Source organism: Artemia sp. Qi Xiang Cuo, chromosome 4 (assembly GCF_049724085.1).
Source record: "Artemia sp. Qi Xiang Cuo chromosome 4, ASM4972408v1, whole genome shotgun sequence".
NCBI classification, from domain to species: Eukaryota; Metazoa; Arthropoda; class Branchiopoda; order Anostraca; family Artemiidae; genus Artemia; species Artemia sp. Qi Xiang Cuo.
Genome location: NC_142797.1, coordinates 12791194 through 12815810, shown reverse-complemented (window position 1 = coordinate 12815810; position 24617 = coordinate 12791194). Strand labels below are relative to the sequence as shown.

General features: G+C 35.2%; 1 protein-coding gene across 1 annotated transcript in view; it reads left to right on the top strand.

The window, feature by feature from the left end:
* The window catches only part of LOC148952785 (fibroblast growth factor receptor-like 1), a 192051-nt gene that overhangs the window by 120406 nt on the left and 47028 nt on the right, over nt 1–24617 (top strand). Inside the window, exons 7-8 of the mRNA XM_089087781.1 lie at nt 71–218; nt 23435–23622. Of these exons, the coding sequence (XP_088943907.1) occupies nt 71–218; nt 23435–23622 (336 nt within the window). The remainder of the gene's footprint in view (nt 1–70; nt 219–23434; nt 23623–24617) is intronic.

Sequence of the window (24617 nt, the reverse complement as noted above, 5' to 3'; positions counted from 1 at the left end):
TTTTCAAGCTTAGTCAATGTATTCTTGTAAATTATAGACAGTAGGATCTCAGAAATTATTTTTGTTTCAGGATGGGCGCCTCCTTCCTGACGATAAAAGGTCAAATCGTTGGACTTTGCAGATTGACAAAGTCCGAATCGAGGACTCGGGAGAGTATTTATGCGTGGCTAAAAACCCCCTTGGTTCTTCAAATGCTACTTTTCTCGTAGAAGTCACAGGTAAGCTTTCCATTAAACATTGATATCGGTGCAAAGGTAAACTACCCATTGGTCCAACTAAAGCCTCGTTTTCAGGCATCGCACATTCAGCACGGAGCTCGACTCGGGCTGTGCAGATTATCGCTTTGACTTCTGTTTCCAACGCGTGCGAATATCTTCTCAGCACCAATGTTCAACCATGCTACTCTGGTGCGTTGCAATTTTCAGGAAACCGTGTCCAACACGCTTGTAACCCGTGAGATGAAAACACTTAAAAGTTTTTCTGGGTTGTACACGGAGAACCTGAAAATGATATTTGTCGAACACGCTTCAAACTTCCACTGGTACAAAAGTAAACTACAGCTAGAGAAAGATTCGAACCAAACGAAGTGGTTCAACCAACATGAAAAAGTGATATAATTGTATCACTATATTATATTCCTATAAGTATATTTTTTTACTTTTCAACTTTAGAAAAATGCAATTTTTCCAAAATGATGCATTAACTGTTCTAATATTGATTCAATTGTGGGAATAAAATAAAATCTTTTTATTTAATTATCCTTTCGAATACTCAAGTAGAACCACGTAAAATGATTGAAGTTTTTGTTTCCCATATTAAAAAAAAAATCCAGTTGGGTACTAAAATGCACTTTTATTTACTGCGCTTTTATTTCAGATATATCTTCTTGTATTAACACTATTTTTGGTCCATGCCCATTAATTTGTTTCAGTGTTAATGTAGGAGATTCTTTTTGTTATTATTGCGCTTGATATGACAATATGAGATAGAATCATAGGCTATACTTTAAATATATTCAGATTTTTTTGACTAGAAACAGCTTTAATTATACTAAAGCAAGTTATGTTTATAAAGAAAACAGAAAAAAAACTAAATTTATTGAAGCTGTAAATAACTATAATGAAATTGGATTTGGAATTTGGAAAAGGTTTCGCACTATAATGTGATCAGAATTGTGCGTTGATTTCCGTCTTACGTCTGTGCTATATTTTCGTAAACCAGTGAAATTATTCTTTAAACGTATGTCTGATAAAAATCCAGATAACGTGGTTAAAAAAAAATATTATTCATTCTTCTGTGTTTCTTTGTGAATTTTAAACCCAGTGAAAAGAACAAAATTTATATTTCATCTGACGTGCTTTACCTGAGTGAAACGTCAAGCCAGTGGAAATAGCGAAAGGGCTTTGAGTCACACGATTTTACGAGTAAGCCCCCTGTTTTCTGTGTACCACCATAACGTTGCCATTTCATCATATTTAAAGGACAGAAAAGTAGAGTTAATGGCTGCGTTCCCGGTGGAAATTTTAATTTAATTCATATTTATTTCAAAGTTAATGCAAACTAACTGCGAACCTGTAACAGTTTTATTTTAATATGCAATGAGTTAAATTTAAAATATGAGTATTAATGTCTTAATACTCATGAATTCTTGTTAGGTTGGTCATTTGCCTCCATTTTTCCCGATTTGATAATGATTTTGCAGAAGTTAATACACTAAAGATGGTAGTTAACCTTGTTGACAAAAAATTCAATGCAAAATTTAATACTAGGCTAATTTCCGATCGATCCATCTGTTAATTTGCTCTGACCTGGAACGAAAAATTTAATTTTTATTATATGCTATTAACTATTTTTTAAACCTGCAATGCACCCTCTGTTAGGGACATTCAACCTTTCGATTTATTAAACTAAAATAGTGAACCTTCAATTTGTTTTCTGAGAAATTGTTGAAAACTGTTTGATGAAAACCAGACTAGCATTTATCCCCTTGACGAGCCATCTGAGCTCTTCGTATTTGTATATAGCCTACATTATAGGCTATAATTGTAAATAGCCTGTGTAAATCAAGACCAAGAAAGTTCAGCCTGAAATACAGAAGTGCTTACGAAATATATCTTGCAAAATGCTAAAGAAGACACACATTCTTCTGGAATATATTGCTTTTGTGTATTATTCTACGTCAGACAAACTGCAGAGATTAATGCTTTCTTACACAAGCCCTGTCTAGGTAAGAAAAATGAATTGTAAGCCAAAACATATGTCTGAATGGTCTTACGCAGGGCCACAAAGAGAGTGCCATGAAGGGGGGTAGAGCCCTAATGCTCTTGGGTATCAGAAAAGTCGGAGATCTGCTCAGGTCGTAAGTAATATCTACTTTTGTAATAGTATATAATCGCAATTTTTATTTTACCTTAAAAAGTTTGAGTTATAATAAGTTTTCAAAAAAAAAGGAATTGGATCAGCCAGGCTCATGCTTAAAAATATTTTACTGATATTTTTTCTCCTTCCCCCTTCTCATTAGATATTAAGATTATTACAATTTGTCCTCTGATTTCCATAATTTTTGGCATATTGAGCCATTTTACCTTTTTTTCTCCCCCTCCCCAAATACCTGTGGAACCCTCTAAAATAATTGCCTATGCACGTGCCTGAAGTAGGTATTAGTTTTAAATATATTTATAATAGTTCGCTGAAATATTATTTTAATCAAATTGTTCTTAATCTTATCTGCTGTAAATTCAGGTAATTTTTTTTAAGCCGCAAAAAATTGTCTAAGAAATGGAAAACCAACTTTTTTTTTGTTTCTCGCAGTATGTTGATAATTTGATTGGAAGACCTCTTTTCACAAAATTCTTTCAAAGATCTATTATCTTAATGGATTTTTATTGTAACAAAAATAATTTTTTATTTAAAAGAGATTATACCAGGGTAAAAAATAACTGTTACTAGTTAGGTTAAAAAAAAAACTAGGTCTTTCAAGTTTGTCCAATATTTTATATTGTTTCATGCTTCCATAGTTGAATTGAAATTTTAAGGATTGACTATTTGACATTTTTTTTAATAAAATATTTTAACTATTTGACATTTTTATACCCTATTCGCTTAAACTAAATAAGGATTATTTACAGTTCGATCCGTTTTCTTCTGCCTAATTTAACTTCAGTATCTTAAAAGCATATTTAACTTAAAAGTTAAACAGTAGTTCTACTGAGTTATGTAATTAACCAAGTTAACTTATAAAATTAAATCTCAAAATTTTTATCGGGTGACTTTGGGAACAAAAAAATAAGCGTGGGAGGGGGCCTAGTTGCCCTCCATTTTTATTGGCCACTTAAAAGGGGCACTAGAACATTTAATTTCCGTTCGAATAAGCCCTCCCGTGATATTCTAGGACCACTGGTTCCATACGATCTCCCTTTGGATAAAACAAAAACCAAAAAAAAAAAAACAACAACAACAAATAAACACGCATCCGTGATCTTTCTTCTGACAAAAAATACAAAATTCCACATTTTTGCAGATAGGATCTTGAAACTTCTATAGTAGGGTTCTCTGATACGCTGAATTGAATGGTGTGATTTTCATTAGAGTTCTTAGACTTTTAGGGGTTGTTTTCCCCTTTTTTCGAAAATAAGGCAAATGTTTTCAGGCGCGTTACTTTTGATGGGTAAAACTAAACTTGATGAAACTTATATATTTGAAATCTGCATAAAAATCTGATTCTTTTGATGTTTTTATTTGTATCGAAATTCTTTTTTCTAGAGTTGCGGTTACTAATGAGTCGGGTCACTCCTTACTTACACTTCGTTACCACGAACTGTTTGATTCGTTACCACGAACTTTTTGAAACACGTTAATCTTTATTTTTCCTGCATGACAGGTGGACAAGCCCTTCTTCAACACCTTGCTCTTCACGCTACAGTTATTAGTATATTTTAAGAGACCGTGGAAACAGGAAACCGTGTCCAACACGCTTGTAACCCGTGAGATGAAAACACTAAAAAGTTTTTCTGGGTTGTACACGGAGAACCTGAAAATGATTTAAGACGATCAAAAATACAAATTTGCACACTTTCAAACAGTTCGTGGTAACGAACTGTAAGTAAGGAGCGACCCGGCTCAATGGTAACCGAAACTCTAGAAAACGGTATTTTGATACAAATAGAAGCTCTTATCTAGAAAAATGTGGAATTTTGCATTTTTTGCCAGAAGAAAGATCACGGGTGCGTGTTTATTTGTTTGTTTGTTTTTTTTCCCCAGGGGTGATAGTATCGACCCAGTGGTCCTAGAATATCGTGGGAGGGCTCATTGGAATGGAAATTGAAAGTTCTAGTGCCATTTTTAAGTGAACAAAAAAATGGAGGGCAACTAGGCCCCCTCCCAGGCTTATTTTTTCCGAAAGTCACCCAATCAAAATTTTGAGATAGCCATTTTGTTCAGCATGTTCGAAAATAATATAGGTATGTCTTTTATAATGACTCAATACCCCGAAGTTTCTAGGGGGAAGGGCTGAAAGTTATGAACTTTACCCAATGTTAACATACAGTATTGGTTATTGGGAAGTATACAGACGTTATCAGGGGAGATTTTTTCTGGTAGTGGGGGGGGGGGGTCGGAGGTTAAGTGGGAGGATCTTTCTATGAAGGAAGTTTTCATGGGGGAAGGGACATTGCTATGAAGGGGACGCCGGAATTCCCAGCATTATTTAAAAAAAGATCAGAAATTAAATATAAAAAAAACAAGTTTTTCAGCTGCAACAGCAGCAACATCAAAACTTTGAACGAACAGAAAATATTACATATATGATTGGGTTCACCCCCTAGTCAATACCTCGCTCTTTAAGCCAAAGATTTTTTAGTACTTTCATAAGAGCTATTTATTCTAAGTAACGGCCTTTTTGATTAAGCGGCCATTTTTAAAGAATCTGAACAAAAGTCGAACTTTAGCTTAAAGAGCGAGGTATTGTCTAGGGGGCGAACCTCCTAATATACGTATTAAAAAATATATGAATATAGAAGTTCGTTACGTAACTTAATTCGTAAGTTACGTATATTTATTACTAATAAAAACGTTCGTAAATATAATTAAGCAAGTTTCGAGAAAGCCATTGAACCAAATAAAAGTAGAATTAATATGCAAATTTTGTTTTAATTATTCATGCACGGTGAGCCAAAATCAAAACCTGCATTAATTCAAAAACGTTCACAAATTAAATAAAAAAACAAGTTTTTTAAACTGAAAGTAAGGAACGACGTTAAAACTTAAAACAAACAGAAATTATTCCGTATATGAAAGGGACTCACCCCTCCTCAACGCCTCGCTCTTTACGCTAAAGTTTTTTATTGTTTAAAAAAATAAAGCTCTGAGACAGAGTCAAACTTTAGCGTAAAGAGCGAGGGGTTGAGGAGGGGACAGCCCCTTTCATATACGGAATAATTTCTGTTCGTTTTAAGTTTTAACGTCGTTCCTTACTTTCAGTTAAAAAAACTTGTTTTTTTTGTAATTGCAGATATGAGCTTGAAACCTATACAATAAGGTTTTCTGATACGCTGAATCTGATGGTGTGATTTTCATTAAGATTCTCTCACTTGTAGGGGATGTTTCTCCCCTGGTTCAAAAATCAGGTAAATTTTCTCATTCTCGTAGCCTTTGTTGAGTAATACTAAACTTAAAGAAATTTATATATTTAGAATCAGCATTATTAGCCCATTCTTTTGATATATTTATTGACAACAAAATTCCGTTTTTTAAAGTTTCTATTGAGCCGTATTTAAAGTTTCATTGCTATTGAGCCGTATCGCTTGTTTTTGTTATTGTTTTTTATTACGTTTATGTTATTACGTAAATGAGGGAATTCTCCCCCTAGTGAATATCTTGCTCTTTACGCTAAAGTTCGAATTTTGTTCGAATCACATATGCCTGAATCACAAAGGCCGTTTAATTAGAAAAGATGGCTCTTTTGAAAGTACAAAAAAAAACTTTAGTGGAAAGAGCGAAGTATTGACTAGCATATACGTAATAATTTCTGTTCGTTTTAAGTTTTAATATTGCTTCTTACTTTCAGTTGAAAAAACCTGTTTATTTTATTTAATTTCTGATCTTTTTTTTTAGATAATGCTGGGAATTCCGGCATCCGCTTCATAGAAATGTCCCTTCCCCCAATAAAACATCCTCCATGGAAAGATCCTCCCACGTAAGCTCCTCCTCCGACCCCTCACCAGAAAAAAATCCTTCCTCAAAACGCCTGTACATTTCCCAATAACCAATACTATATGTAAACAATGGGCAAAGTTCGTAACTTGCAGCCCTTCCCCCGAGAACTGTGGGGGATTAAGTCGTCCTCAAAGACATATTTATTAGATTTCCAACTATGCTTAACAAAATGGCTATCTCAAAACTTTGATTAGGTGACTTCAGGAAAAAATGAGCGTGGGAGGGGACCAAGTTGTCCTCCATTTTTTTGGTCACTTAAAAAGGGCACTAGAACTTTTAATTTCCGTTCGAATTTCCGTTCCGTTCTCACAATATTCTAGGACTACTGGGTCGATATGATCACCCCTGTAAAAAAAAAAAAATAAACACGCATCCGTGATATTTCTTCTGGGATAAAAAAAAAAAAAAAATTCCACATTTTTGCAGATAGGAGCTTGAAACATCTACAGTAGGATTTTCTGTTACGCTGAATCTTATGGTTTGATTTGTGGTTTTCATTAAGATTCTATGAATTTTAGGGGGTGCTTCCCCCTTTTTTCGAAAATAAGGCAATTTTCTCAGGCGCATAACTTTTGATAAATGAGATTAAACTTGATGAAACTCGTATATTTGAAATCAGCATAAAAATTTGATTCTTTTGATGTATTTATTGGTATTAAAACTCCGTTTTTTAGAGTTTTGGTTACTATTGAGTCGGGTCGCTCCTTACTTTACAATTCGTTACCACAAACTGTTTGATAGCGAAAATACTTTAAGTCACAAGATTTGTACGATTAAGCCCCCTCTTTTTCTTTGTTTTAACCACCGTAACGGTGCCATTTATCATATTTAAGGGACAGAGAAGTAGACCTAATTGTTCTCAGTAGAAATTTTAATTTAATTCGTATTTTTTTCAAATTTAATGCAAATTAACTGCGAACCCGGAACGGTTTATTTACTTTATTAACTAAAAAAAAACAAGTTTTTTTTAACTGAAAGTAAGGAGCGACATTAAAACTTAAAACGAACAGAAATTATTCCGTATATGAAAGGGACTTTCCCCTCCTCAACACCTCGCTCTTTACGCTAAAGTTTTTATTGTTTTAAAAAATAAAGTTGTGAGACAGAGTCAAACTTTAGTGTAAAGCGCGAGGTGTTGAGGAGGGGAAAGCCCCTTTTATATACAGAATAATTTCTGTTCTTTTTAAGGTTTAATGTCGTTCCTTACTTTCAGTTAAAAAAACTTGTTTTCTTTTAAGTTAATTTCTGAACGTTTTTGAATTAATGCAGCTTTGATTTTGGCTGGTCACTTAAAAAGGGCACTAGAACTTTTAATTTCCGTTCGAATGAGCCCTCTCACAATATTCTATGACCACTGGGTCGAAACGATTACCCCTGAAAAAAAACACGCATCGTGATCTTTTTTCGAGCAAAAAATCTAGATTTCCAAATTTTTGCAGATAGGATTGATTTTCGTTAAAGTTAATTAAAAATGCAAAATTCCACATTTTTGCAGATAGGAGTTTGAAACTTCTTTAATAGTGTTCTTTGATAAGCTGAATCTGATGGTGTAATTTTCGTTAAAGTTAATTAAGACAAAATTTGCAATTGAAACAAAATCTTATTGTTTAAAAAAAAATTATTTGTGAGAAAGTTAAACTTTGGCGTAAAGAGCGAGGCGTTGAGGAGGGGACAGCCCCTTTCATATATGGAATAATTTCTGTTCGTTTTAAGTTTTAACGTCGTTCCTTACTTTCAGTTAAAAAAACTTGTTTTTTTATTTAATTTTTGAACTTTTTTGAATTAATGCAAGTTTTGATTTTGGCTCACCGTACATGAATAATTAAAACATAATTTGCATATTAATTTTAATTTTATTTGGTTAAATGACTTGTCTCGAAACGTTTTATTAGTAATAAATATACGTAACTTACGAATTAACTTACGTAACGAACATCTATATTCATATATTTTAATACGTATATTAGGGGGTTCACCCCCCTAATATATAATACCTTGCTCTTTAAGCTTAAGTTCGAATTTTGTTCCAATTCTTTAAAAATGACCCCTTAATCACAAAGGCCGAATAATTAAACAAAATTTGCATATTAATTTTACTTTTATTTGGTTTAAGTGGTTTTCTCGAAACTTGTTTGATTCTATTTAAGAACGTTTTTATTAGTAAAAAATTAAATAAAAAAAACAAGTTTTTTTAACTGAAAGTAAGGAACGACGTTAAAAATTAAAACTAACATAATTTTTTCCTTTTTTGAAGGGGGCTGTCCCCTCCTCACCCCATCTATATTTACGATAATTTTTTTTTATTTTTTAAAAAATATTTTTGTTAGACAGTAAAACTTTCGCTTAAAGCGCGAGGCGTTGCGGAGGGGACAGCCCCTTTCATATACGGAATAATTTCTGTTTGTTTTAAGTTTTAACGTCGTTCCTTACTTTCAGTTAAAAAAACTTGTTTTTTCTATTAAATTTTTGAAAGTTTTTGAATTAATGCAGGTTTTGATTTTGGCTCACTGTACATGAATAATTAAAACAAAATTTGAATATTATATTTGGTTAAATGGCTTTCTCGAAACTTGTTTAATTTTATTTACGAACGTTTTTATTAGTAATAAATATACGTAACTTAGAATTAACTTACGTAACGAACTTCTATATTCATAAATTTTTAACACGTATATTAGGGGGTTCGCCCCCTAGTCAATACCCTGCTCTTTAAACTATAGTTCTAATTTGTTTTCCAGTTCTTTAAAAATGACCTCTTAATCACAATCAGTTGATCAGTTGAAAAATTTGTTTTTTTTAACTTAATTCCTGATCTTTTTCTTTAATAATGCTGGGAAATCCGGCGCCCCCTTCATAGCAATGTCCCTTCCCCCATGACAACTTCCTTCATGGAAAGATTCTTCCATATAGCCCCCGACCCTCTCCTTCCCCCACCTACCAGGAAAAATCTCCTCTGAAAAAGTCTGTATACTTCCCAATAACCAATACTATATGTTAACATTGAGTAAAGTTCATAACTTTCAGCCCTCCCCTGGGGACTTTGGGGGATCAAGTCATCCTAAAAGACATATTTATCATATTTTCAACCATGTTGAACAAAATGCCTATCTCAAAATTTTGATCGGGTGACTTTGGGAAAAAAATATGCGTGGGAGGGGGCCTGGTTGCCCTCGATTTTTTTGGGTTACTTAAAAGGGCACTAGAACTTTTAATTTCTGTTCCAATGAGCCCTCCCACAATATTGTAGGACCACTGGGTCGATACGATGACCCCTGGGGAAAAAAACAAAAAACAAAACAAACAAATAAACACGCATCCGTAATCTTTCTTCTGGCAAAAATGCAAAATTCCACATTTTTGTAGATAGGAGCTTGAAACCTCTACAATAGGGTTCTCTGATACGCTGAATATGATGGTGTGATTTTCATTAAGGTTCTATAACTTTTAGGGGTCTTTCCCCCTTTTTTTGAAAATCAGCCAAATTTTCTCAGGCACGTAACTTTTGATGGGTAAGATTAAACTGAATGAAACTTATATATTTAAAATCTGCATTAAAATCTGATTCTTTTGACGTATCTATTGGTATCAAAATCCCGTTTTTTAGAGTTTCGGTTACCATTGAGCCGGGTCGCTCCTTACTTACAGTTCGTTACCACGAACTATTTAATAAATATATGTAACTTACGAATTAACTTACGTATCGAACTTCTATATTCATATGTTTTTAATACGTATATTAGGGGGTTTGCCCCCTAGTCAATACCTTGCTCTTTAAGCTAAAGTTCGAATTTTGTTCAAATTCTTTAAAAATCACCTCTTAATCACAAAAACCGTTAATTAGACTAAATAGCTCTTATGAAAGTACTAAAAAATGTTTGGATTAAAGAGCGAGGTATTGACTAGGGGGGTGAGCCTAATCATTAGCTAATATTTTCTGTTCGTTTTAAGTTTCGATGTTGCTGCTTACTTTCAGTTGAAAAACTTGTTTTTTCTTATATTTAATTTCTGATCTTTTTTTAAATAATGCTGGCAAGTCCCCTTCATAGCACTTTAACTTCCCCCATGAAAACTTTCTTCATGGAAAGATCCTCCAACATACCCCCCGAGTCCCCCCCCCCAATACCAGATAAAACCCCTCCTGAAAACTTCTGTATGCTTTGCAATAACCAATACTATATGTTATAACATTGAGTAAAGTTCATAACTTTCAGCCCCCCCAATGGAGACTCCGGGGGTCTAAGTCATACTAAAATGCTTGTTATCACATTTTTTACCATACTGAACAAAACGGCTATCTCAAAACTTTGATCGTGTGACTTTGGAAAAAAAATAAGCGTGGGAGGGGGCCTAGTTTCCCTCCTTTTTTTGGTCACTTAAAAAGGGCACTAGAACTTTTAATTTCCGTTCCACTGAGTCCTCCCGCGATATTCTACGACCACTGGGTCGATACGATCACCCCTGGAAAAAAAAACAAAAAAACAAATAAACCCGCATCCATGGTCTTTCTTCTGGCAAAAAATGCAAAGTTCCACATTTTTGTAAATAGGAGCTTGAAACCTCCAAAGTAGGGATCTCTGATACGCTGAATATGATGGTGTTATTTTCGTTAAGGTTCTATAGCTTTTAGGGGGTCTTCTCCCCCTTTTTCAAAAATCAGCCAAATTTTCTCAGGCGCGTAACTTTTGATGGGTAGGATTAAACTTGATGAAACTTATATATTTAAAATCAAAATTAAAATTTGATTCCTTGTATGTATCTATTGGTATCAAAATCCCGTTTTATAGAGTTTCGGTTACCACTGAGCCGGATCACTTTTAAGATTAATTTAATGAAAATCAAACCTTCAGATTCAGCATAGCACAAAGCCCTACTGTAGATGTTTCAAGCTCCTATCAGCAAAAATTTGTAATTTTGTATTTTTTTGCCAGAAGAAAGATCACGGATTCGTGTTTATTTATTTTTTTTCCAGGGGTCATCGTATCGATCCAGTAGTCGTAGAATATCGTGAGAGGGTTCATTCGAACGGGAATGAAAAGTTCTAGTACCCTTTTTAAGTGAACAAAAAAATTGGAGGGCAGCTTGGCCCCCTTTGTTACGTCGGAGGATATTTCCATGGAGGATGTTTCCTTGGGGGAAGGGACATTTCCAGGAAGGGGGTGCCATATATCCCTAAAGTTTTTCATTGTTAAAAAAAAATAGAGTTGTGAGAAAGTCAAACTTTGGCGTAAAGAGCGAGGCGTTGAGGAGGGGACAGCCCCTTTCATATACAGAATAATTTCTGTTCGTTTTAAGTTTTAACGTCGTCCCTTACTTTCAGTTTAAAAAACTTGTTTTTTTTGTTTAATTTTTGAACGTTTTTGAATTATTGCAGCTTTTAATTTTGGCTCACCGTACATGAATAAATAAAAAAAAAAATGAATATTAATTTTACTTTTATTTGCTTAAATGGCTTTCTCGAAACCTGTTTAATTTTATTTACGAACATTTTTATTAGTAATAAATATACGTAACTTACGAATTAACTTACGTAAAGAACCTCTATATTCTTATATTTTTAATATGTATATTATAGGGTTCGCCCCCTAGTCAATACCTTGCTCTTTAAGCTAAAGCTCGAATTTTGTTCAAATTCTTTAAAAATTACCCCTTAATCACAAATACCGTTAATTAGAATAAAAAGCTCTTATGAAAGTACTAAATAATCTTTGGCTTAAAGAGCGAGGTATTGACTAGTGCGAGGTATAGACCCAATCATATACGTAATGTTTTCTGTCGTTTTAAGTTTTGATGTTACTCCTTACTTTCAGTTGAAAAACTTGTTTTTTTTATATATAATTTCTGATCTTTTTTTATATAATGCTAGGAAATAGGGCGCCCCCTTCATGGTAAGATCCTCCCACATATCCCCCGACCCACTCCCCCCCCCACTACCCGAAAAAATCCCCTCTGAAAACGTCTGTATAGCCTACTTCCCAATAACCAATACTATATGTTAATATTGGGTAAAGTTCATAACTTTCAGCCTTCCCCCTGGGGACTTTGGGGGATTAAGTCATCCTAAAAGACATAGTTATCAAATTTTCGACCATGCTGAACAAAATGGCTATCTCAAAATTTTGATCGGGTGACCTTGGGAAAAAATGAGCGTGGGAGGGGGCCTAGTTGCCCTCCATTTTTTTTGGTCACTGAAAAAGGGCACTAGAACTTTTAATTTCCGTTCGAATTAGCCCTCCTACGATATTCTAGGACCACTGGGTCGATACGATCACCCCTGGAAAAAAAACAAAAAAAACAAACAAACAAATAAACACGCATCCGTGATCTTTCTTCTGGCAAAAAATGCAAAATTCCACATTTTTGTGGATAAGAGCTTGAAACCTCCGCAGTAGGGTTCTCTGATACGCTGAATATGATGGTGTGATTTTCATTAGGGTTTTATAACTTTTAGGGGGTCTTTTCCCCTTTTTTCGAAAATCAGCCAAATTTTCTCAGGCGCGTAACTTTTGATAAGTAGGACTAAACTTGATGAAACTTATATATTTGAAATCAGCATTAAAATCTGATTCTTTTGATGCATCTATTGATATCAAAATTCCGTTTTCTACAGTTTCGGTTACCATTGAGCCGGGTCGGTCCTTACTTAGAGTTCGTTACCACGAACTGTTTGATATGCATTATAATGATTATTAAAATAAGAGCAATTTTAATGTGTAATCAGTAAAATATAAAATATATGAGTGTTAATATCTTAATGCTCATTAGTGTTTATTAAATTTGTCATTTGCCTCCATTTTTCCTAATTTGGTAACGATTTTGCAGAAGTTAATACACTAAAGATGGTAGTTAACCATATTGACAAAACTTCAATACACAATTTACTACGAAGGTAATTTTCGATCGTTCCGTTTGTTAATGTGCTCTCATCTGGAACGAAATATTTAGTTATTATTAAATACTATTAACTTGTTGTGTAACCTGGAATGCACCCTCTGTTAGTGACGGTCAACCTTTTGATTTATTAGACTAAAATAGTGACACCTTCAATGTTTTTTTCTGAAAAATTGTTGAAAACTATTTGATGAAAGCCAGCCTAGCATTTATCCCCTTCGTGAACCATCTGAGTTCTTCGTAGTTGTAAATAGCCAATATTGTAGGCTAAAATTGTAAGTAGCCTATTTAGAACAGGACTAAGAAAATTCGGCCTGAAATACAGCTGTGTTTACGAATATTATCTCGCAAAATGCTAAAGAAGGCACACATTCTTCTTGAATATATTACTCTTGTGTATTATTCCACGTCAAACAAACTGCAGAGATTAATGGTTTTCTTACACGAGCCCTGTCTAGGTAAGAAAAATGAATTCTAAACCAAAACATATGTTTCTATTGATATTGGATATTAAGATTGATTTAGATATTAAGATTATTCTCATTAGATATTAAGATTATTACAATTTTCCTCTGATTTCCGTAGTCTTTGGCATATCTAGCCATTTTATCAATTTTTATCCTCCTTCGCAAAATACCTATGGAACCCTCTAAAATAAAGACCTATGTACGTGCCTGAAATATGTATTAGTCTAAATATAGCTTTGTTACTTTGCTGGAATATTATTTTAATCAAACTATTTTGAATAGTTCGCCCATCTGCTGGAGTTTTATCAAAATTTTGTTAAGCTGTAAAAAATTGTCTAAGAAACGGAAAATCAACTTATTTTAGTACCAAAACTGTGCTTAATCCCCATTGCTCCAAATTTGCATGGTAAAAGGGTTTTTGAAGATAATTTTACGTGTAATTTCTTAAGCTTTTCGGTTTTCTTCCTTTTTGTCTTTCGCTGTATATTCATAATTTACTTGGGAGAGCTCTCTTTACAGTAATTCAAAAATCAGCCTATTCAGTGGATTTTTTATTTTAACAAAAAGGAATTTTTTATTTTAAAGGTATTACACCAGGGTAAAAAATGACTCTTAAAATTTATGTGAAAAAGACTAGGTCTTTCAAATTTCCCAATATTTTATATTGTTTCATACTTCCGTAGTGGGATTAAAATTTTAAGGATTGACTATTTGACATTGATGTAATCACTTTTTTTTTACAATTATTGTTTTTACACCCTATCCCCTCATAAGGGGATAGGGGTTGTCAACAATTCAATCTATTTTCTTCCTCCTAATTTAACTTAGGTATCTTAAAAGCATAATTAACTTTAAATTTAAACAATAGTTTAGTCCAGGGGTGTCATGAGGCTAGTTTTATTGGAGGGGGGGGTGATCTTTGTAAATTTTACCAATTTGCTACCTGATTTATGCCGAATTTTATGCAGAAATCAAGAATTTTGCTAAATTTCTGCCGATTTTGCAAAATTTCTGCAGAAATTTTTGCCTTTGGTGAAAATTTGCCGAATACCAAAAAACTGGGGGGGGGGGTCGCCACTCACCACCCCCACCACCCCCCGGGACGCCCCTGGTTTAGTCTACTGAGTTATGTAATTAACCAAGTTCAGTTACAAATTTTAATTAACTTAAAAAAGAAGCCTAGCCTAAAAAATAACGTGAATTCAACTTTGAAAAATAATTAATTTAATTTTGACCTAGTAATGCTTCTTTTGACTTTATTTAATCTTTGGCAAAGCGGGTGGTTTCTAGGATTTGAATTAGATTCCAAGCCACACTTATTTTCTGTTTTTCTTCCCTTTTTTTTCAAAAAAGAACCACTTTAATGGAACGTTACAAGTAGGTATAGTGAACGATAGAGGTAGTGGAGGAAAGATACGGAAAAAATGGTCAAACCTCGGGGAAATTGCAACAGAATTTTTTTTTACACCAAAATGTTCAGAAAAAATAGCTTAATCACACAAAAAAAATCCCCCCGAATCCCCCTGCAAAAGTATCCCAAGTTCGCCCTTGAGGGGGGAAAATGAGGGGGGGGGGATCGATTTTTGGGGTTATAAATATTTTGGAGTTTGAATAGTTGTTTCCTATCAAATCAAGCATGCTGAATCCAAATATGAATTCAGATTTTAATTTTTCAGTACCCTAATGCCCATTTCCACCCATAAAGGGCGGAGGGTGGCGGGGTAAAACTTGAAATTATGAGACTGCTGGATTATTTGGTCGTTTCCTATGAAATTAATGGCGGCGAATTCCAAAATGAAGTTAAAAACTTGATTTTACGTGGTCAAGTACCTCATCTTACCTATAACGGCTGTGAAAGTTGACCAACATGAACTAGTTATTTTAATCACTAATCAGTTGATTCACCATTTCCAATCAAGCTTGGAATGGCACCTTAGAATACGAGTCTCGAACAGTTTAATTTCAAATCAGTATTCCAGAATCCCCTTCCACTCCCCTCAGTTTGCGGTTTCCATTCCTTAGTGTCATTCTTTATAGTCAGTGGAGACATCTACCATAGTACTTGATAGAAGACTGGCGTGTTCGAGGCTATATACAATGTTTGTGCCGTTTTTTTTGTTTTTTTTTACTTCCGCAAAAAAAAGACAAAAGAATAAAATGGGATATGTGATTTTTAATTGACAGAATGCACAATCTCGACTTCTGCTCTTTGTACTCAGAAGTAAAAAGATTTGAGAGATGTGGAGCAGTAAATCAAACGTAGTTGGAAGAGTCCAAAGAGAAAGCACATTTTTTTCAGTATGTAGGAGACAGCGTCAATTATGATATTGCTACTATAGACGGCCTGAATACTTTTCATGGAATGGGTCTTATTGAAGTGTCTACACCTGAGTTTCCGGCAACGGAGCTTTCAGTGCCAAGCAAAGAAGTAAGTGGAGATGAGATGAAGTCAATCGCCACCATGCCATTCTACACTTACCAAAAACCTGCCAAGTCGCAACCAAGGACTTTTGTTTGTTTGACAAAAAATGGTGACACTTATGACAATGAATAGAGGTTGAAACGCTCTGGCGCATCTCTGGCTTTTTCAAAAGCTCATACATGAGCTGGTCGGCCTTTATATGGTCAATACACCAAAAGCTACCTCATCCGGGACTCGAAAATTCGTTTTTTGCCAAGGATTAACCACAACCCAAGCGATATCTCCTGTGTTTATTCTACACTTATACCTGCTAACGAGCGCGCGAATCGAGCTGGAAAAAACTCTTGTCATTATCTTTGACCCACCGCTTTACTGGAAGGCGAAGTGTATCGTCGATGCAGATCCTGCCACAAGTGCTTTAAGAAATGCTATTGTTGTTCTGGGTGGATTTCACACACGCATGAGTTTCCTAGGAGCCATTGGCTTCCTTATGACTGACTCGGGACTTTTGGAAATCCTAAGTCAAGTATATGCGCCTAACACTGGGCGTAGTATGTTACAAGGCAAAGCTGACTCTCGTGCAGTGACAGGCCATGGTCTCTTGGAGGTAGCCCTTTATGCGAACCTTTTATCATCAGAACTGGGTAACAGAGCGTTTGATGGCAATGGCATGCTACCAGAGCAAAACGGCGTAAGAGTCTCTCCTTGAAGGAGATGACATCGACAAAGTGCAGGTGTCGGAAGCATCAGAACTTATCTATGAAATAGTTCAAAGTGCAAAAGAATGATTATCCGAGTCCAGAACTGCCCGTCTTTGGTTTCAGTATATGGACCTACTTGGAATCCTGAGAAAGAACCTGAGAGGTGAACGAAGTGGCAACCTTGAGCTTTATCTACAGTCGTGGTTGGAATTTCGTACGTGATTTTCTGCTTCCGGCCACAAACTTTACACGACGTCTACTTTGCTGTTCGTGCAGTCTATGGTTCAGTTGAGGAAAGACAATCCATGGCATTACAGAACGTTACAGGAATACCTGTTCATCCGAAGAACTGACAACTACTGGGCAGCACTTTCTCCTGATTTGGTGATCGAACAGACGTTAATGAGAAGTATGAAAACGAGTGGAGGTTTAACGAGAGGTAGAGGCTTGACTGAATTACAGCGGCCAATTTGGACATCTGCTATGCCTACTTTGGTTCTAGTTAACGAACGCATGCAGAAACTGACTGGCCTCGCGGAGTTGACTATTGAAAATCCTGCAGAAGCGATATCTTCGAGGAGAGCTAGATACATGGCGGACATTGAAAAGATAGTTCGACACATTGAGCCCCTATAACCCTACAGGCAGAATTTACAGCTGTTGGACTTGGTTACTGTTGTCCGTGCTTCATCATCTGTAAACACAGACGATGCCAAATCTGTGGGAGGATTCTGAATGAAATGAAAGCGAAAGACATTGACAAATATGTTTTTAGGAGAAAGGAGAAAGCTGTAAATATGGCTGAGAAGTCATCTGTGGTGATAAATAGCGAGAGGGTAATGGTCGACCCTGCTCTAATCTTTCAACGCCTACCTGGAGTGGCTAGCAAAAGTGGTTCTGACTTGAATGAGGATCTGTCGTTCGAGCTCTGTACTTTTCCACCATCGCTCTTTAGTTCGTTTCTAGGTGATGAGGACAGCCGACAAAGCCTCCCTAACAAATGCACCGATGAAAACTGAGGAACTTAAGGGTCGAATGACACTGCCATGCTCTCAGAGAGTTTTGGACAGTGGCTGGCTAGTCCATAAAATCCCGTGGACTGCCGTATCCACATATTCTGAGGTTACAGGATCTTACGTAGATTATGTCACAAGACATTTCGGCCAGGCAGTGGTAGTTTTTTACTCTTACACTGATACACCGACGACGAAAAATTGCACACAGTTGAAGAGAACCAAAAGTTGGCCGTGTGCAACGCTTGAATTGTCTCCTAACAGGAGGATCGTCAAAAGTTAGGAGGAATTTCTGATAAATCCCAAAAATAAACAACGTTTCATTGAACTACTGGCTTAAAGGCTGGCGAACTCAGGACGCACAGTCCTACATACTCAAGATGATGCCGATGTCTTAGTTGTACAAACTTCAGTCAGTTGCGCTGAAACTTCATCGACCACTTTTATTGGGAATGATACTGACTTACTAGTCCTTCCGCTGTACGATCCCAAGCTTGATGCATGTGATATCTTTATACAGAAAGACACACATGGAAATAATGGATGAGTGTACGACATAAAAAGGATCAAGAACAAACTAGGAACCGAAGCAGCAGAAAATCTACTCGTTTGCCAAGCAATGTCTCGCTGCGATTCAACATTTAGACTTCACGGCGTAGGGAAACCAGCAGTGGTTTCCTTGTCACTTAAAGATGGGATTTTTAAGGATGCTTGCAAGATCTTCATGACACCAGGATCCAACCACCAGAAGATTGTCGAAGCTGGAGAGAAGGCTTTGCTCCGCATATACATAGGGAAAGGCAATGAAAAGACCCTGAAGGACGTCCGGGTGCGACCATTCACAATGTGAGTTGTAAGTGCAAATGCTGTTGTTCAAGCAGAGCGGCTTCCACCGACTTTGGCTGTCGCAAAGTATCCCTTTTGCAGGTGCTATTTTCAAATAATGAAAGGGCAAGACACGTCAAATTCGCTAAGGCCCGAAGAGTGAGGTTAGTGCTTCTCTTTGTCACGGAACATGTATCTTCCCATTATGATAGATGCTTCAGCAGCATCAGAAAACCTACTGAAGACGGTGCGGTACCAGGGCACCCGCAGGTGTGAGTCACTCAGATGCAGCTGCCGTTGGAACGGTTTGCCCTGCAGCTTTGCCTGAAGGGAGTGTAAAGGGGCGTTATGCACTAACGCTGCAGCAAGACAGGATGAGGACGATAACGAAGACGAGCAGGAAGAAGAATTAGCTTTAGGTTGTGCTTTAAAATCAAAATGTTCTTGTGATTAATTTACCTGAGTTCTAAACGTTTTTCTTTTATAACTGATTGATCTGAAGTTTTGACCTCGATTAAAGAAGTGGTTTTTCAAGATATTATACTCAGAAACCCCTCATATTACAGGCTCCTTAAAGGTGGAAATGAGGTAAATAGTAAAAAAGAAACTACTTTTTGACCTCATTTTTGACAATACGGTACTTTATTTGATATAAAATGATCCTTTAGCCGCAGGAATCCGGCAAATAATGATCTGCGTACTTTACCCCCCCCGTTTCGTGAAGGTAAAAATTCATACTGGGGTACGGAAAACGTGATTTCTGACGTCAGATTCAGATACTTCATGCTTAATTTGATAGAAGCCGACCACTTAAACCAAAAATACATCCAAATAGAAATTCTGATTTCACCCCTTATTTTCCCCCTTTAAGGGGAATTTTCGGTAGTAGAGCAAGGGCGATTTGGGGGGACTTTTTTGTGTGATTAAGCTGATTTTTCTGAACATTTCGGTGTGAAAAAAATTCTGTTGCAATTTCCCCGAGGTCAAACCGTATTTTTCCTCCACTAAGGCTCTTAAGGCTCATTGAGCTGTTTTTTATTTATTTTTATTTTATTTTAGTGGTACGAAATGTAATACGAAAAAGTGGTACGAAATTTCAGTGGTATGAAGTGGTACGAATAGTGGTATGAATGCGAAACACTTTTTTTTATAGTGTTAAATTTAATCAGGAAATACGATTTGAGTCAGATCTTTTTTATTTCAGAGGAAAAAGTCAACATGCTACTATCTAGTTTTCCTGTTTTTAGGCTCTGGCCGTCTTGCCCTTAAACTTATGAATTGGGAACGGCTTGAGCAAATCTTTTCGTTTCTTGCTTTTTTCCATTTCCCCAAGAAAAACTGCTCAGGGGGGGTTTTGGGGAGAAAAAGAGAAAATATAAAGACGAAAAAACAAATGCTGCAATATGCATCCTAATGCAAGAAATTATCATTACATTGGCCAAAGTAACATAATTATTTTCTTGAAATTATATAAGTCGCAAAAAGCTGTAGTATTATGAATGAAAAACGAAGAAAAAAAGAAACAGGCCAAGCAATAACAAGGATCATTTTTAGACAGTGAATGAGAAATGAGAATCAAATTAGATATTTCGGCATGGATCTCCGCAAAAAAAGTGAAGGGAATGGCAGCTTTTTGAATCACTCGAGAGATAAACCAAACAGTACCTTTTTCCTTACTTTCAGTTAAAAAAACTTGTTTTTTTTATTTTTCTCTCAATAACGTAAACAGTTCCTGGCAAACTTTAGCTCTACACAGAATTTGGCGTTAGGTGGGTTTATTTCACGTTAGGTAAAAGTCAACATAGTATAAAAGAACTTGTAATTCCTATATGAGCATTTAGTAAATTTTGAAAAAAATTATAAATTTTTGCTAAAATGCATTTCATGCTTGATTAGAGCTTGATTATTGTTATTCCTGATAAGATGTATTAAGTCTAAGGAGCAAATTCTCTCAATAACATTAACAGTTCCTGGTAAACTTGAGTTCTTCATAGAATTTTGCGTTATGTGGGTTTCACATTATGGAAAAGTCAGCAAAGTTTAAAAAGAAAACTTGTAGTTCTCGTTGGTAAATTTAAAAAATTAATACAAATTTTACTAGAAAGAATTTCATGCTTGATCAGAGCTTGATTCTTCATCTTCATTCCACATTTGTGAATAATTGCTTATGATGATTTCAATGATTTTAGACAATAATTATGATGGTTTTATAGCTTTGCAAGAAGTTAGCGACCTCTCTGCATGTGAGAAGTTATACTTAATGTAGCGTAGCTTAACTAAATAGTATATTAAATTACCTACGTAGTGTGAAAACACTTATTTTGAGCCTGCTAACGTTAAAAAAGGGGGCTGTAGTCTTATAAGGGATCAATTTTTGCCAATTTTTGAATTGGTCTACCTTAACTACTTAGTTCAACATAAAAAATTGCTAAAACTTGGAATTTTTCCTTATAAGGGGCAGAAAATAGTCATAAAATAATAGATAGAAAATATTCCAAGACAAAATAGTCAAATTCGGCAGCGTATACAAAAAGTATCTGGATCAATATCTCAAGTATTTCTTATTAGATATGATGTACAAGGGCCGATTTCAGTTAAAAAAAAATTTCTTTTAATTTATTTTCTGATTGTTTTTCAAATCATGCCAGGATTTTAAAGGTTATACTTAATGTAGCGTAGCTTAACTTCTTAGTATATTAAGTTACTTGTTTAGCATGAAACCACTTATATTGCGTTAACTTAAAAAAAAGGCCGTTGTCTTTGAAGGGATCAATGTTTGCCAGTTTTGTTGTTACAGAAATGACCTCTTTTTCTTGAAGTTTGACTTTTTTTTTATTTGGACAGTACGACAGGGCAAAACTTAAGTCGAGCATTTGAAAATTAGAAAGAATAATAAACAGTTTCATTTTCTGGAAAGGTCTGGAAAATAAAGTTATCAGTTTGCTCTCTGGAGTGCACTCTCTAAGAATCTATTAGAAAAATAAGCCATCAATTCTTCAATGGTGAAAAGAGAACTCTTAGAAACATTTTTACTCGTGGAAACAACTCAGAATTTGTTATACAAATATACTTTTAACTTGAGACGAGAAACACAAAGGTTGTATCATAATTTCAAAATAGAAACCCAGACATCGATTAACTCTAACAAGCAGTTAATTAGAGAAAGAAATATGATATCGATCTCTTGTCGTTGTTGTTGTCTTTACGATCTCTCATCGATCTTAAATAATTAGAATTTAACAACAAAATCTTGATTTGCAAAATTCAGCTCCAATAAAATTCAGCCCTACTAAACCAACATAACAGGAGTCAATGGACGCCAAACTTGCCTACCCCTTCATGCAACCAAGTAAAACTCAACATGTGCACATTCAACCCACACAAACCTCAACTTATTAAAATTATACCCAGTAAAAAACGTGCGTCAAATACATTCAGTGCCCACTCTTGTTTCCCCTCAAAATTCCTGCCTTGAATTCCTAAAATTCTGAAAAATTTTGCCTGAAGGTCTAAAATCCCGCAAAATCAAAATCCTGTCGGAACTCTATTTCTACTTTATTAGTTCCATTTTTTTGAGTTGGTGGTATAAGGCTGGTTTTGCATGCTTTTTTTTAGTTGGCTGTAAGAGCTTGGAGTCATCTTTCTATATTTTATTTGTTTTTTTTTTGTTCGGGTGTTTGGAGCCCAGTATCGACTGATTTAAGTTGATTAATTGATTAATCTTGTCTTGTAAATGGTATGAGGCTGCTCTTTCTCTTTTTTATTTATTTTTAATTTTTAGTTCCCCGTTGTCGGTCAATGGAGTCCTCTGGGGGATGGCTATTTTCGTGTTTATTGTTGTTGTACATATAATGCTAATAAACGAACTACCTAAGGGGACAGCTACCGCCAGGGTTACCATCTGAAACGGAATAGCAGTTCTCGCAAGAAGTCTTAACAAGTACTAAATAGCACCTCTTAAAATGTCACTCTCACCCCACTTTTAGTTTCTTGCATTCTTTTGCACCTCTTAAAATTCCACTTTTGCACCTCTTAAAGTTTCCCTCTTTTGACACTTTGTATTGCTTGCATTTTTCATGCTGGCATCGCTGAATACCGAAGTGAACTGATGTATCTCGAAATTTTATATTTTTGCTGAGAAATAAAAACAAGGTTCTTAATAAACTCTTTGAGAGAACAATTATTTGTTTCATAACTGAAGAGTATACATATTCATTTAAAAATTACCATGGCTAGCTTGATTTTTGTCGGTAGGTATAAATCACGTTTTTAACTTAAAATTTCGGCGGTTTTTTGGAGCTCACCCGTCACAAGATGTTAAGAAAAGAGGTGTGGATCGGGCGCAAAGAATGCAACTGATATTATGGTTTTCCACAATGATTATTCGTTTCTAAATCCCAAATCTTTGCCGAAGTCAGCAGTAAATTCATAAACAAACCCCCAAAATTCCAAAAACCTCAAGAATTCCTGGATTGCCATATATCCTATAGGAAATCCTGCCTTGGCCCAAAATTTCTGAATGTTAAGATAAAACCTTCAAAGCAGAAGCATTAAAATAACCTACACAAAACTTTGGCTAGCAGAACTTTCAATTTTTTGCAGCGTAGGCTTTTTGGGTTTTTAACAAATCTAAGTTGTAAGGTATATTTTGCCTTATTTTGGTTGAGTTGGTGTAATATTTTTTTACTAGCATTTGGGGCTACTCCATGAATCGGGACTTACAGCCAATGATGGTATTAAAAAGTTAAATAAAAAAAAGTATTTAAATCTCCCGGGGGAGGGAGTTCATTCAAATACAAATATTTTGTTATGGGGGGAGGGTAAGGGGGCATGGAGACATTGCTTTTTGTGCTGGTTCGTTTAAAAAAAAAAAGGTGAAATAGTTACAGCAAACCATTCTTACAGATCGGGAGCCTCGTCAGCCAGAGTTTAGTGAAGAATTGGTGTCCAGCCAAAGTGCGATGGAAGGGACCACGGTGAAACTTCAATGCAAAGTGAAATCAGATGATGAACCATTTATTCAATGGTTAAAAAGAGTTGAAAGTGATACGTCTAATACACAGTTCTTCCCAATATCAGATGCACCCATAACCGTAAGTAAATATAATTTTAATTTGATATAATTTAATATAAAATATAATATTATAATATTTAATATTATATTATATTATATTTAATATTAATATTATAATATAATATTTAATATAATATAATATAAAAAATATAATTTTTATATTATATCTATTTGAAAATGGTGAACACTAAGGCAATAAAGAGTTTAAATTGCATAAAAATTCAGAGTTCTCTGTTGTATATTTGGGAATTTCACTCTTGTACAACAGCAAGCTGCATGTTGGGGATAGTGGAGGAATAAATGTTTTCAAATTATGTTTTCCTGAACAATATGAGAAAGTTCTTAAAATTTTGTTTTCTGAGCCTAAGGGAAGTTTTTTGGGCCTGGTAAGACTTGGTTGGGGGAGGGGGTAGGATTTCTTCTCTAAAAATGTGTTTTCCCCCAAATTTAATGTTATCCATTATTATCAAATAAAATATTTTTATGTTATTGCATTTCAAACTCCCCCTCCTTGAACCCATGCTCTCCCTCCCCTAAAAATCCCCCCCGCATTCCTGCGTAAGTGAATGGTTTAATCACCTTAAAAATTGTATTAATAGTGATGGATTTTTTTAATATTTCATTTTTTACGTTTTGACTAATTCTTTCCTTCCTATATTCCATCCAAAATACAACCTGAACAATGGCCCCCGTGTACTCCTACAGGGGAGTTTCTTGTTGGTGGGGGGTACTTTGGTTGGGGGTGGGTTACCAATAACAACTTTTTTTTTTGTTCAACAAAAACTTGTTTACATCTAATTTTATTACTTGAATATAAGTCGGAAAGAAAGCGGGACGGGGGGGATTGAACCGGTTAAACTCCTCTGGATACAGGCCTGCCTTATCTACTAACCTCTTTGGGTATCAATGGCCATCAATTTTTAATCCAAAGATGATATTATAAATTCGAAAAATTATTTTTCCGGTCAATTTTGCTTTGAAGATGAAGCAAAAAGAGGAAAAAAATTCTGCAAC